The sequence below is a fragment of the Bison bison genome, unplaced genomic scaffold, assembly GCF_000754665.1.
Source record: "Bison bison bison isolate TAMUID 2011002044 unplaced genomic scaffold, Bison_UMD1.0 scf7180017864368, whole genome shotgun sequence".
Taxonomy (NCBI): domain Eukaryota; kingdom Metazoa; phylum Chordata; class Mammalia; order Artiodactyla; family Bovidae; genus Bison; species Bison bison.
The window spans coordinates 165,937-181,031 of NW_011494940.1; the positions used below are offsets into that span (position 1 = coordinate 165,937).

The window sequence follows — 15,095 nt, forward strand, 5'->3', positions numbered from 1 at the left end:
TGAATACTACCCACAGGTGTCCCAGGTTCAAGGTGTTTGTGTAAACCACCATGCCCACCAGAGTCATGATATAGACCACCAAAGTGGTCTCCCTACAAGCAGAGGCAATGAAGTTGAGTCATAAACTGCAGACTTTAACAGGATATTTTCCCTTCTTCCTTCCTCTTTTCCTCCACCCCACTTCTTATCTTCTGGGCAACTGCTGAGCGCTGAGCAAGCCCACGTCTGTGTGCTATTTACTCTCATAGAATTTTCTGTCCGTGAGGTTGATGGACACCGGACCAATGGTCACACTGTGCTCAGAGCTACAAAGGGTCAGACCAGGACAGTGCGAAGCCATCTTGTAGCACGTGTGTTCTCCTGCAGAAACCTCTCAGCGAGTAAACACTGCACCTGGACTGGCCACCTCCTATCCACAGGCACGACACAGCCCTTTCCTTTTCTCCTTCCACCAGAAAAAAAAACATGGGGCTCACACCAGCTGTGGTCAGGTGGCAGTGGTCACAGGACCCAGAAGCCCATTCTGCTTGTCTGCATCGCCCCCCGGCCCCCGGACAGTGCCGGGCAGGGGCCTGACTGTGAGAGTCTCTGTCGTCTCCACGTCCTTCCTCTTGCCACCTGCACACGTGCAGCACAGCTTTCCCTGCTGAATCTGAACTCCTCCACTCCTGACAGTGCAGCTGAGAGAACAGTCTCCAGCCCTGAACTAGCCCCTGATTCCAAAGCCCAAGGGAGAAAGCTGCGCCCCCTCCTGGGTGCGTGTCCCTCTGCTGGTCCCTCAGAAGGCCCTTCTGTGCTGGCTTCCGTTTCAGGCTCACCCTGCCTGTGCCCCTCCACGCACCTCTCCCCCAGGTTGCCCCCAGGACCGCTGTGGCCCTGAGTCCTGCACTGGGACCGGCCCCCTCTCCCTGTCCTCCTGACTGAGGTCAGGGACTCACAAGGCAGCTCCTTGTGCACTCTGCACGAGCATCAGGACTCAGACCACGAAAGCTCAGAGCCTTCCCTCATCTCTGCTGAAGCCAGAAACACGGTGGGGCTGGCAGGTGCATACTGTGCTTATGTCAAACTAATACTGCACTTGTTGGACACCAGAGATTCTCTTATGCACTTTACATATATTTAGTATTTCATTTAACCCTTACAAAGGCCCTGCAGGAAAAGTATGACTGATTTAAGAAAACTGAAATCATATCAAGCATCTTTTCTAATCACAAAACTGAGGTTAGAAATTAACTATGAGAATGGCTGATTCATGTTGATGTTTGAAAGAAAACAACAAAATTCTGTAAAGCAATTATCCTTCAATTAAAAAATAAGCAAATTTTTTAATGTAAAAAGGAACTTTAAAATATTTTTAAAAATGAACAATGAGAAAAAAACTACAAAAACATGGAGGCTAAACAATTATCTCCCAAGCAACCACTAGGTCACTGAAGAAATCAAAGTAGAAATTAAAAAAAAAGAACATCTGGAAACAAATTAACAAAAAACACAACACAAACTCTGCGGGGTACAGGAAAAGCAGTTCCAAGAGGCAAGTTTTTAGTGACACAAGCGAGTCTCAGGACACAAGGAAAATCTTTAAACAGTGTAATCCAAGGCGGTCGGCATATTCAAAGCAATTGCTGTCAGAACAGTAATGGCAACTTGGCAGAATTAGAACAAATGATTCTAAAATTTGTATGGAAATACAAAAGGCCCCATATAGCCAAAGCAGTCTTGAGAAAGTATAAAACTACAGGTATCAGTTCTTCCAGATCTCACACTGTCCTCCAAAGCTACTGTAATCCAGCCAGAATGGTACTGGTATAAACAGACACCTGGATCCATGGATCCGAATAGGGACTCAGAAGTGAACCCACATGTATGTGAACCATGAGCCCATGATGAAAGAGGCAAGAACATACAGCGGGGAAAGACAGACTTCAACAGATGCTGTTGGGAAATTGGACAGCTATATACAAAAGAATCAAATCAACTGCTCTCTCACGATATGCAGAAAAACAAACTCAAAATGGATTAAAGACTTAAATGTAAGATTGAAACCACAAAAATTCTAGAATAAATTTATAGGCAGTACACTGACATCAGTCTTAGTAATTTCGAGGGCCGGGGGGTGCGGGGCAGGAAATGTCTCCTCGGGCAAGGGAGCCAAAAGCAAAATCAAACAAACAGGACTACATCAAACTGGAGAGCTTTAGCACAGGAAAGAAGATTACCAACAAAGGCAAAAGGCCATCTACTGCATGGAGAAGGTGTATCTGTAAGGAGTCAATATCCAAGCTATACAGAGATTTAATACAACTCGACATCAAAAGAAAAAAAAAACCCAAGGGAAAAGTGGGCATAGGATCCGTGCGGACATTCTTCCACAGAAGACACACAGACGGCCAAGAAGCACGCAGAAAGGGGCCCTGTGAACTGCTGGTGGGCGCTGCAAATTGGTGCAGCCACTATAGAAAACAGTACGGAGATTTCTAAAAAAAAGGTTCCAAATAGAACACCCAGGGGGCTTCCCTGCTGGCCCAGTGGTAAAGAATCTACGTGTGAATGCAGGAGACATGGCTTTGATCCCTGGTCTGGGAATATCCCACGTGGGGCAGAGAAAGAAGGCCTGTGCACCACATCAATGGAACTCTAGACCAGCAACCACTGAAGCCCAGGCACTCTAGAGACTGTGCTCCACCACAGGAGAAACCACGGCAGTGAGAAGCCCATGCACACTAGAGAACAGACTGCAAAACAACAAAGATCCAGCTCAGCCGAAATAAATGAAACCATACGCATATACATGACAAACCAGAACACTCGGATGACCCAGCAACTCCACTCCTGAGCATTCATCCCAAGAAAACGAAAACACTAATTCAAAACTATAATGTACCCCTATGTTCATTGTAACATTACATACAAAAGCCAAGATACAGAGGCAATTTAAGTGCCCACCGATAGATAAACGGATTAAAAAGATGTGGCATGCACACATACGTATTTCAGCCATAAAAAGGAACGAACTCTTGCCATTTCCAGTGACATGTATGGACCCAAATGCTCTTGTGCTAAGTGAAATAAGTTAGAGAAATACAAATACTATATGATTTCATTGCTATGCAGAGTCTAAAACACAAAACAAATGAACAGACGTTAAGTCAGAAACAGACTCATAGATACAGAGAACACACAGATGGCTGCCAGAAGGGAGAGGGTGGGGGGAGAGGAAAGGAACGGGTGAAAGAGATTAAGAGGTACAAACTTACAGTTGGAAAACAGATAAATCAAAGGGCTGAAATGCACAGGGCGGGGAATACACTCCATGACTAGTAATATCCTGGTATGGGAACAGACCACAGCCAGACTTAACTTAGGGCTCATTCTGAAATTCCTAGAAATATTGAATCATTAAGTTGTGTTAAGGAACCTACTAGTGTAGTAGGTCAATAATGTCAAAAACCAAACAAGCATGCAAACTCACAGAAAAAGAGATCAGATTCGTGGGTACCAAAGGTAAGGATGGGATAGGGCAAGGGAAAATAGGAAGAAGGCAATCATAAGGTTAAAAACTTCCAGGCGTAAAATAGGTAAGGACTAAGTATGTAATGTGGGCTTCCCTGGTAGCTCAGATAGTAAAGAATCTGCCAGCAATGTAGACTGGGTTCCAGCCTACATTGCTACCCTACATTCTACCCGGGTAGACCAGGGTTCCATCCCTGGGTCAAGAAGATCCCCTGGAGAAGGGAACGGCTACCCACTCCAGTATTCTTGCCTGGGGAATTCCATGGACAGACCATCCGGTCGCAAAAGAGTCGGACACAGCTGAGCGACCAGCACACACACACAAGTATGTAATGTACAACATGATAAATATGATCAACATGGTGTATGTTATGTGTACAAGTTGTTAAGAAAATAAGTCCTAAAGGTCCTCATCGTGAAACTTTTTCTATTTTTTAAATTTTGTATCCATACATGATGATGGAGGTTCACTAAACTATTTGCAATGTCGATTTCACGATGTATGTAAATTAAATCATGTGCTGTATATAGATAGTTTAAGTCCATTATATCTCAATAAAACTGGTAGGAAAAAAGAAGCATATGACTATCTCCAATACGACAAATGTGGAAACTGAGCTCAGACCAGTCAAGTTACTTGTCCAAAGTCACCCAGTAGGTAAATGCAGGATTAGAAACCCATGCTCTCTCCGCTCCCACACACAGGAATACTAACACACGATGGGGCTACATCCTCGGAAATGAGCAACAGCCTCTGAAGGACACCCCTCCCTCCTGGGTCTTGAGCAGCTGCTGAGGTCAGAGGGCCTTCATCTCTTCTCACCCTGCTCCCTGCATCCAGGCCCTCCCGCTGCACAACCCAGCCCCATGGACACCCATCTCCCTTGCTGACCACACAAGCTCACCTTTTTGCCGTATTTCTTTACACACGGCTTCTTCTGAAACCACTAGCCTGTCTGCAAAACCATCCGTAGCCTCAGCCAGACATAAATGGACCTGACCATCCAATTTCCGTCTCCAAACCAAAGGGGACACACCTGGGAGCCTCAGGGAGAAGGAACAGGCACCAAAATGCCCAGATGACAGAGCTCCCCACCCTTTCTCTGCCCAAGTAGTGGAACGGAAAGAAGAATGTCCATGCTGATTGCAGGATGCAGACATCAAATGCCACTAGGAACCGTGTCAGCTAGACTCTGCAGTGTCCTCCCAGCCTTTCACTGTCTTTTCACTGTCTTTTCTGGTTCATCTGAATCATCTGGTTGCCCACATCCCGGCCCCACCAACATTCCAATCCCTGCTTTCTGTTGCCACAGAGCAAGCCTGGAAGAGAAATGCTGCTATTCCTTGTTCAAGGGTGGTCAGTCCTCACTACCTGAAGCAAGCAATTGGCATATGGCAGAAAGGAGGCAGTAGCCCAGCTCCACCAGCAGTAATTAGGTCCAGCCGGGCTCCTCCTTGTGTCCAGCCAGGCAGCCACATCCCCAGGGAGGGCCTCAACTGGCCTTTGATGAGGGCAGCCAGAGGGAGCCCTGGTCTGACCAGAGCCTCACAGAAGCGGGTTTGTGTGCAGAGAACAGGTCTGCCGCTGTCTGTCGCCTCCAGACACTGGGAACTTTGGAGGCCTTGACAAAGCAGCCCAGAATACTGCCCTGCCCAGCACAGGACAGCCCAGGCAGCTGCCCCACTGAGCAGCATTAACTGAGCACCCAGTGGATGTGGAGCACGGGACAGACACAAGTTGAGCCTCTGTTTCCAGAGCACTTTCTCCAAGGCTGGCTACTGAATCAAGGCATCTGGGTTGATTTCTAAATGCAGACTCCCCTACTGAGTTGACATCCATGAGGAGTGGGGCCCAGGGGTCTGTATTTGTAGTAAGCGTCCTGGATTAGCCTGCAATCCACTAAAACCTTAGTGGCTCTTAGAAATGCACGGGGTGTTCAGGACTAAACCACGTCACAGTATTTACCAATGACGTGGAAGCAACTGCAAGGTAATACACTGAAAACTGGTGGAAGCACAGAGCACCCTGGTTAACCCCAGGAGGTCCACGAGCAAGCCATGGGAATTTGGCAATGAACCTCCTCATCCCAGAGAAGATACATCTGAACTGCCTCCTTGACCACTCAGACCCCAGCTGCGGCAATCACATCCTTGCAGCCATGTTCCTAATGAACATGTCATTTCAAAACACGGTCTCCAATTCAGTCCAAGCGGAAGAGTCACTTACTTGTAGGTTTTGGTCCTATCCAGCCAGATGCCTGAGATCACAGCCCCAAGCATTCCCGCAAGGACGATGGTCAGGCCGATTCTTCCAGCATTCACTTCTTCCCCCTGGGGAAACCATAGCCCCAAGGATCACTCAAGGATGGAACGAGACATCTGATGGGGCTCACTCACCAGGAGGCAAAGGGGTAAGGCAAGTAACTGGGGTGCCACTGCAGCCAATTCTCAGAAAGTAGCAGAACAAGACAAGCTGTAAAAAGCTGCCAGTAATTCTAGGGGAGGAAATCCTAGAATAATTGCTCCTCCCAATATAATATAATATAACCCTGGGTGTGGGTGCATGATACTGGATGCTGGGGGAAAACAAATTCTATCCTTAGAAACCAGTTTTAGGTAGATTTTTCAAAAATATAATCCTCATAGGAACGCTTTATCATTATTCTCATTTCACAGATGGAAAAACTGAAATATGTATATCCAAACATTTCATACTTAGGCTTTTTTTTTTTTCCCAGTTATCACTGTTTGAGGTAGGAAGACATTACATATGTTTGTGTGTTTATTAAGAGCCAGATACCATGCTGAGGATTTTATATCATCATCTCATTTAATTCTCCTGCCGGCCCACCAGGAGGTTAAGAATCAATACTCTCCATTTTACAGATGAAGACATCAAGGCACACTGAAATTAGCCTACTAGCTGAAGGTCATGAGGCCTTTATTAAGTGCAGAGGCAGGATTTGAACTCAGACCTGTCAACCTCCCACACTGGAACACTCACTCCCCCATGGTGGCCCACAGTTCCCAAGCTGAGATCCTTGACCTTCCGAAAGAGGGTTGGGCCTGACATCCCAACTCCAGGATACTCAGTGTCCAGTTCCCAGTATTTAACCCTCGCTAGTTCTGGAGACATTTGCAACCTGCTTTCCGTTGAGCAACTAAGACTTTAAATCCTGCTCACATTTCACAACGTAATTGACTTCATAGGTGATTCTATGTGTATATACGTTTCCCTACTAAGTTGTCAGGCACCTTGCTGTGTACTTTACACGTATAAATCTTATGATTTACTCATCCTAAATTAGTCTTTTAAAAATATAAAATTAAATTAATCTTTCAATAAATAACTAGACTTCTTTTGCAGAAAAGAGAATGAGAGCTCAGCGATGCTAACCAGCTCTCACACCACTGAGAACCACCAGACCTGGGTCTGAGACCCAGGGCCACCTCCCTCCAAATCCTGGAGCACACACCATACCACACCGCCTCCCCAGCGCCTGCCCAGACACTAGAAATCTCCTTCTCTCTGGGACTGGTCAGCTTAGGGGACGCCCTTACCGGGTAGTGGAAGATCACCATGCGAGTCAGCAGAGTGGACAAGGCATAAAAAGCACCAGCATTCAGACCTGAAGGAAGGAGGGGGAAACACAGCATTAGGGTCCCTGTCCTGGTGGGGCCATTGCTGGCTCTCCCTCCAGTGGTGAGAGAGGAAGGAGATTCTCATGCTTGTTGTCACTGAAGGTGGTGACCTCAGAGAAGAAGAAATACTCCAGAACAACCCAAGGTAACCATCGTAACCTTTTTTTAGCCACACGCCATTGCCCTCTCATCCCTTTATCCTGTCGTAAAAACACAGGCTCCAGGAAGTACGCATTACTCCTAGGTCAGATCCATCTACATCCCTCTTAAGCACTGGCCTGGCCTAAGGGCTCAGTGAAACTACTGGACACCTTTCCACCTCCTCCTGATGACCTATGCCCCCTCCAGAATGCTCCAGACCTCTGACCCCTGACCCTTGACAACACTCCCATTCTCACCTGTTTTCACATCTCTCCAACTTTTCTTCTCAGATTCAACACCACACAGGTCTTATATTTGAAACCAGAAAGGACCCTGAAGAACATTTAGATGACTCTTCTAATTCGTCAATTTACCCAACCAATAAATGGAATACTTAGAACATTCTGTAAGAATCAATTTCCTCAGAGGACCAAGTCATTTTGTTCAAACCATACAGCGACTTTGTAGCTAATGTGAGACTAAAAATGAATCCAAAGGAGACGGACCTCCTGCCCTCCTTTCACGATAACAATGACGGCGACGATGGTGGTGGTGACGGTGGTGATGTCGTGATGACGACAGTGAGACGCTGGGAGCGCGGTGAGGGTGATGGACGAGGTGACGACGGTGAGATGGCAGGGGTGCTGATGGTGCTGAGGCTCACACGACACACACCGGGCATTGGCTCCACTGGAGAGGGCGTGGACGGGACACGGTGCCCAGGCAGGGCAGCCTCAGGAACCGGTGGTGATGGCTGATGGTGATGGTGGTGGTAGTGATGGCAAGAGCACGCTCTTCTGTGCTAGGCGCTTTTCTAAACAACTTACCGTCCTCATAACAATCCCAGAAAGTAGCTAACATATCCTCATCCCCATTTTATAGATAAGAAAAGGCACACACATTTAAAAAACAAATACAGAGGTCATTCTGGAAGGCCCACCAGGGGTCTTTTTAATTTCAGCTAATTTTGAGGCTCACGTGACTGCCACTGGCACACCTGGCATTAGGTCCACTTAGAAGGACGTAAGACAGGACACGGTGCCCAGGGACAGCAGCCTCGGGCGCCCCTCTTCACTGGAGCCAGTCCACAGGACCCCAGGCCACAGAGCCACTCGGAAGCCATCCTCTTTCGCCCCCAAGCAGATGGCTCAGCGCAGGGAAACGTGGGCGTGGCCTCCACCCTGCCTCAGCCCCTCCCAGGAGCCACTATTGTTTGTAACTCAAGCACAGGCTTAGTTGCCAGGATCCCCATAAAGGACAGGCCCGTGGAGAGAGTCGATGTGCTCAGAGAAACACAAAGAATGGCTTCCCAACAGGGGTGAGTAGATCGCCCAGCCCACTGCAGTTATTTTCGTGAGAAGTAAAGTCTAACCGCAGTTGACTTCCATTCTTGATCAGGTTCCCAGAGGAATGAGATACAAAATTAAGCCAAGGTCAAATTCTCCTGCAAAGTGGGGGGTCTGGTTTGCCCTCCACACCATCACATGCGTGGTAAGACGCAGGGCTGCATCGAACCCAGACTGTAGGATGCCAGGTCCTCCATCTTAAACACTCGATTTTATATCCTCACGAACTGATCGATCCTCAAAGATTCCCCCAGCTCAGCTCACTGGTAGTTTCATGCCCAGACTCTCCGAGCAGGTCACCTCAGGGATGCAGCAAGGCTGAGCTCAGTGCCCTATTCATGCCACCAAATATCACTACAGCTGCCACACTCAGGCTGTCAGCAACCTCTTAGATAACAAGCATAGCTACACCTCACCTTCTTACCACTTACCACTCCCAGCCACTTGGAAATTCCATGCCCAGGTCAAGAGAACCCACAAGAAGACACATTCCTGAAATGGGGGGGGGGGCGGTGCAAGGAGGATGAAACCAGCCCCCTTCTGTCCCTCAGTTTAAGAAGGCCAGGGGACAGGGCACACGCCAGGTCAAGTTCAGCTTGGGCCCACCTGGGCTGAACAAGGAGGGCAGAATCCCCAGGCAACTGAGAAATTATCCAAGAGGACTGGGAGCAAAAACTCTAAACACCAGCACTTTCGTGACCCCAAAACAGAGAAAGAAACAATGAAGAGAGGGCTGATCAGGGACAGCAAGCAGCTTTATGAGGCTCAAAGCTTTAGGAAAATCTCTTCCAGATCAACAACCCATGGGAGCTCGTTAGAGATGCAAATCGTGACCCCACCCAGACCTCCTGCTGTAGAAACTGGGAGTGGGGCTTTTGTCTGTGCTATCAAGTCCTCGAGGTAATTCTGATAAAGCTTGAGACCCACTGGTTCGGCTAGACTAGTGTTATCTACCAGTAACCATCCCTGGCTCCCAGCCAGACAGGAGATGGAGTCAGGGCTAAGGCAGGGAGGGTGTGGAGCGGGGCAGGGGTTCCCCCTGGAAGGCTGCCATTCTTTTCAATTCTTTCTACATTCCAACCCTAAAGGAATTAGAAATTTCGAATCCCTTTTGAATAAGATGGCCCTCCCCATATTGCCAAAGGTTGCCAGATACAGTTAAATGGCGAGAGTCTACTCCACTGACTTCCCTGCTGGCTCAGACGGTAAAAGCTTCTGCCTGCAATGCGGGGGCCCTGGGCTCGATCCTGGGTCGGGAAGATCTCCTGGAGAAGGAAATGGCAACCCACTCCAGTACTCTTGCCTGGAAAATCCCATGGATGGAGAAGCCTGGTAGGCTACAATCCATGGGGTCACAAAGAGTCGGACACGACTGAGCGACTTCACTTTCTTTCCACTCCACTGACCGAACCAAGGGGTCCGGCGTCCACACTGAAGGGCAGGAATGAAACTCATGCTCTGTCCTGTGCACGACTACCTCTCACAGGAATGCAGGTGACTGTGTTATATTTGAGTGTGATTGTCCCTCAACAATGTAAGCCTGCCAGGTCAGTGAAATGTGATCGCCCCTGAAAGGCCAGGTCATGCCTGTATCAGCCACCTGTGGGAGAGGTCTGGGTCCCTGAGAGGGTGGACTTTAGAAAGGCAGAAGGGACTCTGAGTTTCTGTCTTGTGTCAAGACTAAATTCTACAAATGGCAGCCTAGAGATCACTGACATTAGAAGGCCTCAGATTTTTTAAATGCAGATTTCTGAGCTCTACCAGGACCTACTTAATTTGATTCTCCTGGAATGAAGCTAGGAATCTGCATTTTAACAACAATAAACCCCCCCTCCCCGGGCATCTCTTAAACTCACTGAAAAGGTGACTAAATAGCCTTGGGCACAAGAAGATCACAGAGCAGGCCCAGGCTGTGAGAGGCTGGGGTTCCCTTGGAAGCAGCTGGGAGGGGAAGGGGCTTCAAGACCCCGAGAATCACCCATTACACACCCACATTAGAGGTTCTCAACTCTGCTGCATGCTAGAATCTCCTGGAATGCTTGCAAAAGCAGATTCCCAGGCCCTCGCAGACTCTCTGAATCTGACTTTCCAGAAGAGAGGCAGGGAATCCAGGCACACACCACCCACAACCCAGGGGACTCTACTATCAGGCCAGAGTGGGAAACTCTGATCCCAGATCTCATGTCTGGGTTCTGGGAACTCTGTGCTCATTTCCCTTTTGTCCTCCTGAACCTGGAGTAAACTGTTGGTTTAAAGGGCCAGCCTGACCTCAGCAAAGCTCCAGGGACTCCCAGAAGGATGTGCTACACCCTGCATCTTGCCAGCATCTTGAGGGGTCACACAGCTCCTCCGAGGCCCATGTAGGGCGGTGTAAAGGCCTTGGGAGCCCCAAGGACAGGTGTCCTCGGACTCAGGTTGAGGCTGTGAGTTCAGATGCCCAACCCTGCAGATTCTTCACAAGCATAGCTTGAGTTCCAGGGAACTCAAATGGGAAGCAAAGGTTGTTATTCTTTTCTGAGGGGCCGGTTCTTAGAGAGACAAAGGAGGAGCCCAGGATGGGTGAAGGTGGAACACTCAGTCATTAGCAGAGCTGAGACCAAAAACTCAGACCTTATGTTCCTTACGTACCAACTCTGCATTCACTGGCCCATCAATCAAGGCTATTACTCCAAGACATGTGCACCCAGATCCAGCACATTTGTCCATGAAACTCTATCAACTGCTTGATTCCCAACGACATGGTCCTAGGAGTTCATAATTCAGAGGAAAATACAAACATTGTGTATCATACGGTTACGTGTGTCCTCGTCGCTCAGTCGTGTCGACTCTTTACGACCCCGTGGACTGCAGCCCACCAGGCTCCTCTGTCCATGGAATTTTCTGGACAAAAATACTGGAGTACATTGCCATTTCTTACCCCAGGGTACTCCAGAGGATCTTCCTGACGCCGGGATCAAATCCGAGTTTCCTGCATCTCCTACAGTGGCAGGCAGATTCTTTACCACTGAGCTACCTGGGAAGCCCTATACGAAATGGTTATACACACATATAATTAAAGTATGAACCATGTTCCTTTTCAAAGCTTAACCTGCAGGATTCTGGGAGGTCTCACAGCATTTAGTCGAATTTGTAGAGGGTCCTTTTTTTTTGGTTGTGTGTGCCTTTTCAATTTGGAGCAGACTGTAGGAGAAGAAAGCAGGGATTCTTAGGCAGATTGAGTGTCAAACAGTGCCTTTACATGACCTGTAACCCTCAGAAAGACACATTAAGATTGAAACCTCATCATGCCCATGTCCCAAAGACGGCTGGTCAGTGAAGGCAGGTCCTGCTTCTAACCCCCAGAACTCCAGAGCCTCATCTTCAAGGAAAGCAAGCCCCAGGGAAAGGGTCTGAGGACTGAATCTGAGGAAAGACAATCCATCACTGTCACCCCTGCCAGACAGATCCAGAGGCCACTCAGGCAACTGAGGCTGAAAACAGACCCCCGTTCTGTCTCCAAGAGGCTCCCTTCAGCATGGGGAGACAAAGTGGTGTGGTTAGGAAGACAGGCTTTGGTCTCAGACAGACAGTTTATACTAAGCTCTCTTGCTTACTACTGTTTAATCACAGGCAAGGAATTAAATCAGAGCCTCAGTTTCCTTAATATGAAATGGAGCAGTTAAGCACCTAGGTCATGGATTTCTTTAGAAGATTAAATGAGATAATGCATATAAAGCACTTTACACGCATATACAGCGCCTGACACACAGTAACGGCTTGATAACATTTTTTCCCAAATCTGTGATCAAGCCCAAGAATCATTTCCTAGTTGGCAAAGACCCTGTCACCAAGTCCAACCCTCTCTCAAGAAAATAACTTGTGTTTTTCTGACTATAATGAAATGTGTGCAAACAACCAGATTAGTTCAACGCTTTCTCACTGGGATTGCCCCAGGCTTTTGAGAAAAATGTTAAGAAATTCTATTTTTTTTTGAAACTGGACACTTTTAATATAATGTCATCCCTACAAACGAGATTCTCCTCCTTCCCCCACCCTTGTTGCCGCTGCAGTTTGGACTCATTTCGTAACACCTGTGTCCTGTGTCACGTGCAGCAACTGGTTTCTGCGCTACTAACTTAGTTTAGGGCTAACGATTAGACAGAGATTTCCTTAAATACTGTAAGCCCATAAGTCTCCCACTTTGCTGAGGACCTCTATGTATGCACTGGGATTCGCCTGTGATGCTTCAGCAGGGTGGTGCCACCTCTGCCCTAGCCTTCACTTTCCGCTTACACAGAGCTTCACGTTCAGCCAGTGTGAGACTTTAGCACTTCCCTGGGCTTGTCCTGGGCATGTGCACAGCTCTGGGCATGCAGATTTCTAGACTGCTAAGAATATGTCAGAGGTTTCCAAAGCCCCCTGGTTGTCTCATTCTCCAGATTTTCCTTTCAAGATCTTTGGCCAGCCTCTTGATGACCCCAACTGGTATTGTAACCTCAGACAGTTGTGATGTTAAACAGTGACTGCTTTCAATAAATACCCTGGACATTGCGCTTTCCCACTGAGAAAACTCTGAGTCAGGTCAAATATAGGCAAATCCTCTGAATGGAACCTTTCCAGGGAAACGGAAGTCAAATAAACAGTGATCTAGGGATGGGACTTTGTTGGGGAGGGGGGCAGGGGGGGGTGTCCAAAATTGTCTGGGCCCCTCCAGTGGCTGTGAGGTTGCTAGTTTTCACAGCTATCATGTCTGGGAAGCTAGTTTTCAAGGCTACCACAGAGTCTGGAGGGGAGGATTGGAATAGGACAAGTTAAGACACAAAGCTTGCTACTTTACCATTATTTAGCCATTTGCCTTGAACAGATGCTCGTTGGGTTAAGCCTTTAGTCAAGAACCCTGAAATAACTGATGCTGATAATGTCTGCCAGTGTTTTTGTTTTCATGGAGGATCAGAAGATCTACTGTCCTCACTCCACCATCCCAGAAGTGTTAACGCATTTATTCTCTGTGTTATCACTTAACCAGATAGATAAGGAAGAGTATCCAGAACCCAGAGCCCAGCCCATATCAAACAGTGCTGCTCCTCGTACATTTTGGTATTTCTTACTTTCATGGGTCAGTGACCTGACCCTGCCATCAACAGCCTCTAGCACTGAAGACTGAAACCTCCGGAATGAGGCCACTGCCTGGTTAATACCACCATCACTATTCTCACTCACAGAAGATATTTATTAAGCAGTTATCTGCCCTAGAATTCCACTGCTGCTGCTGCTGCTGCTGAGTCACTTCAGTCGTGTCCGACTCTGTGCGACCCCATAGACAGCAGACCACCAGGCCCTGCCGTCCCTGGGATTCTCCAGGCACTGGAGTGGGCTGCCATTTCCTCCTCCAATGCATGAAAGTGAAAAGTGAAAGTGAAGTCTCTCAGTCGTGTCCAACTCTTAGCGACCCCATGGGCTGCAGCCTACCAGGCTCCTCCGTCCATGGGATTTTCCAGGCAAGAGTACTGGAGTGGGGTGCCATTGCCTTCTCCTAGAATTCCATGGTAGGTCTCAAATGCCCTGTTGTCAGACACAATAAGGTTTATAGCGGTTAAGGGCTGATGCACTCAAGACGTTTAATTCTAGGGAAAAGGGAAAGTTCTTAGAAGCATGGAATCCTGAGTCTGGAAGGGAACCAAAAGATCACATTTCAGTTCAGTTCAGTTCAGTTCAGTCTCTCAGTCGTGTCCGACTCTTTTCGACCCCATGAATTGCAGCACGCCAGGCCTCCCTGTTTATCACCAACTCCCAGAGTTCACCCAAACCCATGTCCATTGAATCGGTGACGCCATCCAGCCATCTCATCCTCTGTCGTCCCCTTCTCCTCCCGCCTTCAATCTCCCCCAGCATCAGGGTCTTTTCTAATGAGGCAGTTCTTCACATCAGGTGGCCAAAGTTTCACTATCATGATTCACCATCCATCTATAGGCTGATATTCCCCACAATATCCCCACTAAAGTGTAGGCTGGTTCCACCTACACTTGAATATCTCTCAGTGGTGAGCAGCTCCACTTTATCACCATTTTTATCTTTAGTTGGCCACCCTGAGAATTAGAAACTTTGTTTTGTGAATGAATGCAGAGACACACTCAGAACCGAGAAGGTGGACAGAGGAGGATTGGAGACCACAGACCTTGAAGACTGACATGGATACCTGGTGCTATTCACCTAACCGATTCATATGCCTGAAAACCAGGGGTGCCTCTCTACTGATGATACCACCTCTTAGCTAACACCTCAGCAGGCAAACACTTTAATTCAGGTAAAGGGCATTGATAAGCTTAAAATGCTAAGTTGCTACTGCTAAGTTGCTTCAGTCGTGTCCGACCTTGTGCGACCCCATAGATGGCAGCCCACCAGGCTCCTCTGTCCCTGGGATTCTCCAGGCAAGAATACTGGAGTGGGTTGCCATTTCCTTCTCCAGTGCACGAG

The 15,095-nt window shown here is 48.0% G+C and overlaps 1 protein-coding gene across 1 annotated transcript in view; it reads right to left on the bottom strand.

Annotated features, from left to right (window-relative positions):
• Positions 1 to 15,095, bottom strand: part of FLVCR2 (feline leukemia virus subgroup C cellular receptor family, member 2) — a 55,722-nt gene that overhangs the window by 7,043 nt on the left and 33,584 nt on the right. Inside the window, exons 4-6 of the mRNA XM_010855843.1 lie at positions 7,075 to 7,142; positions 5,741 to 5,844; positions 2 to 92 (exon numbers count right to left, since the gene is read on the bottom strand). Coding sequence (XP_010854145.1) covers positions 2 to 92; positions 5,741 to 5,844; positions 7,075 to 7,142 — 263 coding nt within the window. The remainder of the gene's footprint in view (position 1; positions 93 to 5,740; positions 5,845 to 7,074; positions 7,143 to 15,095) is intronic.